This window comes from Octopus bimaculoides, chromosome 23, assembly GCF_001194135.2.
Source record: "Octopus bimaculoides isolate UCB-OBI-ISO-001 chromosome 23, ASM119413v2, whole genome shotgun sequence".
Lineage (NCBI taxonomy): Eukaryota > Metazoa > Mollusca > Cephalopoda > Octopoda > Octopodidae > Octopus > Octopus bimaculoides.
The window spans coordinates 10,663,517-10,668,339 of record NC_069003.1 but is presented as its reverse complement, the minus strand read 5'-3'; the positions used below and the strand labels follow the sequence as shown (position 1 = coordinate 10,668,339).

Below are 4,823 nucleotides of genomic sequence, written 5' to 3'. Positions count from 1 at the left end.
CTCTACGCATGGTGACTACACTCTAACACTCAGGTAAGCAAGCCTCTCCTCACCCCTCAATCTATACACTCATTCTGCTACCTCTATCTCTTTCCCCCCCCCCTCAATCCCTCCCTGTCTCGCTTTTTCAGTCTGGTTGCAGAGAAAAAGAAAATGGCAGTAAATGTGTCCCCCTTTACCATTTCAGGCCGTTCCTTCAAGTGTAATGCTTATTTATTCATCTTGTTTTAAATTAATCATAGATTATCCATCTTACAACTTTGAGATTTCAGTGATGTGGTTGTTATTTTTAGAATGACATTGTAAGGTGAGTGTGAGAGGCTGGATCAGACCAGTTTGATCGTAAACAAGTAAATTATTTGGGTTGGATGTGGCCAGTTTAAATGCTAAAGTGTTGATCATTTTAAAATTTGTCCCAAGTTTCTGAATTTTTTATCATTGATTGAATGATAGCAAATCTACCTCATTGAATTCCATCTTACTCATAGGGGTCCTATAAACATTGATGCTAGTTGGATTTGAATCCTGAAATTAGGGGAATGTAATTAAACATGGATACTGCAGTGTTTTAAATTACAAAAAAAATAAATAAATAAAAATAAAAATGCTCTCTCATTCAATAATAGTGAAATGGAACCAGTGCATGTGTTTATATTGGCATACTGACCTGCCCAAGGAACAAACAAAATCTGTTTCAAAACACAAATTCACATCAAGAATCTTGCAAACCAGATATAGAAATAAATAATTTATAAAAATACCGAGAAAAATATTTTCGTGAAAATTTGAATGATAAAAATCCTAATTGTTTAAAAGCAAAATATATAAAACTGAAATATTTTGCAATTTGCAGGAAAGGCGGCAGCAATAAATTAATAAAAATTTACCACAAAAACAACAAATATGGATTTGTTGAACCTTTAACTTTTGATTCGGTGGTCGAACTCATTGAACATTACCGCTACAATTCTCTGGCCATCTATAACAGAGCTCTTGATACTCAGCTGGAACACCCCGTCTGTAAACCAGGTCCGGTACGTATAAAAGAATGCAAACAAACCAACACCTCTTTCTCTCTCTCTCTCTCTCTCTCTCTCTCTCTCTCTCTCTCTCTCTCTCTTTCCTAAAGTGTGAGAGTTTTGAGGAATCTGTCACACTTCCTCTTCACTTTTTATTCCACTCTTTATTTGATTATTTTTGTTTAGTCTTCTGTGTTTGAGGGTTTTATCCAACATGCTATATAAATTAGAGAGTCCACCAAAAACATCTATACACACTTCAGGAAAGGAAATATTTTGTGTCAGTATTTATAAGTACCTCTATAAATATAAATACCTCTTTCAATCATCATCACCATCATCGTTTAACGTCCGTTTTCCATGCTAGCATGGGTTGGACGATTTGACTGAGGACTGGTGAACCAGATGGCTACACCAGGCTCCAATGTGATTTGGCAGAGTTTCTACAGCTGGAGGCCCTTCCTAACGCCAACCACTCAGAGAGTGTAGTGGGTTCTTTTACGTGCCACCGGCACGAAGGCCAGTCAGAACGGCCACGCTCAAAATGGTGTATTTTACGTGCCACCTGCACAGGAGCCAGTCCAGTGGCATTGGCAACGATCTCGCTCGAATGTCTTACACATCAAATTGTGATAGCACTGAAGAAAAAATGTTTATACAGATTTTTCCCTTTCCTGAAGTATGTATACATTTTCTTTGGCAGACTCTGTATATTATATCATACCTTGATACTGTGTGGACTGAGGTCCCTGTTGACAGGCCCCGGTTGTTTAAGAATAAAGCATTCTCACTTACAGTGTGCAAATTAGCAACTCCACTTTCCTGCAGCTCCTGGGACTGGTCAAAATGATATAGATGTCTCTGATGGGAATCCAATATTGGGAATCCAAAATGATATAGACGTCTCTGATGGGAATCCAAAAATTGAAGGTTGTTCATAGTTTTTTCAGTCTATGGAGAAACAGCTGAATTAGCCCGGTTTATAGATTACTTGTGAAGGCACATGGGTCAGTGGTTATAGTGTTGGGCTCACAATCATGAGATAGTTCGATTCCCAGACTGGGCTGTTTATTGTGTCCTTGAGCAAGACACTTTATTCCACGTTGCTCCAGTCCACTCATCTGTAGAAATGAGTTGCGACATCACTGGTGCCAAGCTTTGCCTTTCCTTTGTATAACATCAGTGGCGTGGAGAGTGGGGGTTGGTATGCATAGGCGACTGCTGGTCTTCCACAAACAACCTTGCTCAGACGTGCTCCTCGGAAGGTAACTTTCTAGGTTCAATCCCATGGTCATTCATCACCGAAGGGGGTCTTTACTCTTTTATAGACTATTTACAAATAATTCTGTCAGCTTGTCACCTTAATACTTTAAAAGGGCATTACTGAGCACTATAAGCTATTGTGTCCACTGGACTACCAACTTCTATGATGATGATGATAATAAAATTTTGGCATTAGATTAGCAGTTTTAGAGGAAGGGGTAAGGCAATTACATTGACTCCAGTACTTGACTGGCCCGTATTTTCTTGACCCCAGCAGTATTTGAACTTTAAACATAAGGAAGAAATGGTTCAAGGAATTTTGTCCAACATGCTAACAATTCTGCTAGCTTGTAGCCTTAATAAATTAATAATAATAATAATAACCCTTTTTGCTATAGGCAGAGGGCCTGAAATTCTGGGGGCGGGGACTAGTCAATTACATTGACCCCAGTGCTTAACTGGTACTTATTTCTTCGACCTCAGAAGGTTGAAGGGCAAAGTCAACCTCGGTGGAATTTGAACTCAGAAAATAAAGACAGACAAAATGCCACTTAGCATTTTGCCTGGCGTGCTAACGATTCTGCCAGCTCTCCACCTTGATAATAATAATAATAATAATGATGATGATGATGATGATGATAATCCTTTCTACTATGGGCACAAAGCCTGAAGTTTGTGGGATGGAGGCTAGTCGATTACATTGACTTGGGTGCGAATAAGTACCAGGCTTAAAATGTATGAACGTAAAAGTACTGCAGGAGTTGATTTATTTGACCCTTCAAGGCAGTGCCCCAGCATGGCCGCAGTTCAGTGACTGAAACAAGTGAAAGACGGAAACAGTAAAATGACATAAACTCCCTTAATGAAAAGAAAGTTCTAATGTTTGGCCTTTTTTCTTTTTTCTTCTCTCCCTGCTCCTTTGTCCATTCCTGTTGGTGCCATCGCTGCCGTTTACCAAAACCAGTATATAACAATTGGTGCCGACGCCCAGAAAGATGAGTTGGAGAAATTACTAAAGATCAACAAGGAATACCAAGAGAAGGCCAACTCCTTCGATCGTCTCTATGAAAACCATTCCAAAACGTCACAGGTAAAAACTTTGATCGAAACTCAGCATAACCTCTCCAATCTCCTCTTCAGTTCTTCTTATTCCTCCTCTTCTTCCCCCTTCCCCCATTCTTCCTCTCCCTCTTCCTTCCCTTCATCTTCCTCCCCTTCATCTTCCTCCTTTTCATCTTCCTCCCCTTCATTTTCCTCTCTTTCATCTTCTTCCTCTTCCTCCTCCTCCCCTCTTCCTTCTCTCCCCCGTTCTTCCTCTCCCACTTCCTCCCCCGTTCTTCCACCACCCCATTTTTTTTTTTTTTTTCTGAAAAAAAGTGAAGTATCTCTTAAGATTGAGCTTGGAAAACTACATTAATGTATCAAATTTTAAAATTTTCAATGAATTTTGAATTTTTGAAAATTGGTCCGCCAAACCGAAAAGATCCAATAAAAGATTTCTTGCTTGGAGAACAGGTAAGAATAAGCATTAGGTAAGGTATCTGGTTTGGCTGTAAAATAAAAGGCGAAAAATTTTTTTTAAATCCCCAAGCAATGCCATAATATATTCATCCAACCCATTCTCGAACGAACAGTGTTGATGATGAAATTCCTTGTGTGTCTTTTGCAGGAGTTACAGCTCAAAAGTCAGGCGCTTGATGCATTCCGAGAAACATTATCAGTGTTTGAAGAACAGATAAAACTGCACGAGCGGCATCACAAAGATGCCCAAGCACACGAAGCACAAAAGTAAGCCCTTGCCTTCTCTCCATTCTCTACTATTTTCTCTCTCCTTGTCGCAGAGTTAACTGGGCTTCAGGTCATTACATGAAGGGTTGGTTCTTGGTTTAAAGTTGGCTCGTGTTGAGCTGTTTGCATATCTTGTATCCCTGTCGTGTATACTTCGCTGTCCACTCGGTACCATGGACTGTGTAGCTCAGCTGTATCGGCCCCTTTCCCTTGGATAACATCAGTGGTGTGGAGAGGGGGAGGCTGGTATGCATAGGTGAGTGCTGGTCTTCCATAAACAACCTTGCCTAGAACATGTTCCTTGGAAGGGAACTTTCTAGGTGCAATCCCATGGTCATTTGTGACCAGAGGGAGTCTTTGTGGGTTCAATTCCTGGATCAGACTGTGTGTTGTGTTCTTAAACCAAGACACTTTATTTCACGTTGCTCCAGTTCACTCAGCTGTGGAAATGAGTTACGAAGTCACTGGTGCCAAGCTGTATTGGCCTTTACCTTTCCCTTGGATAACATCAGTGGTGTGGAGAGAGGAGGCTGGTATGCATGGGCAACTGCTGGTCTTCCATAAACAACTTTACCCTGATTGGTTGTTCAACCACATCAAAGATTGTATGTAATAGATATCATGGATTGCTGCAGCTTAGGTCAGCCCTTCTCCCTTTTATTGACAACCCTCCTGTGACCCCTGCTTTTGATTCTCTGATATAAAACCTGTTTTTTTTTTTTATCTAATCTTCCATAAAAATTATATCTGGTT

The 4,823-nt window shown here is 40.2% G+C and overlaps 1 protein-coding gene across 1 annotated transcript in view; it reads left to right on the top strand.

Annotated features, from left to right (window-relative positions):
- The window catches only part of LOC106879157 (uncharacterized), a 42,512-nt gene that overhangs the window by 32,141 nt on the left and 5,548 nt on the right, over nt 1–4,823 (top strand). Inside the window, exons 16-19 of the mRNA XM_052976147.1 lie at nt 1–33; nt 854–1,034; nt 3,247–3,372; nt 3,952–4,070. Of these exons, the coding sequence (XP_052832107.1) occupies nt 1–33; nt 854–1,034; nt 3,247–3,372; nt 3,952–4,070 (459 nt within the window). The remainder of the gene's footprint in view (nt 34–853; nt 1,035–3,246; nt 3,373–3,951; nt 4,071–4,823) is intronic.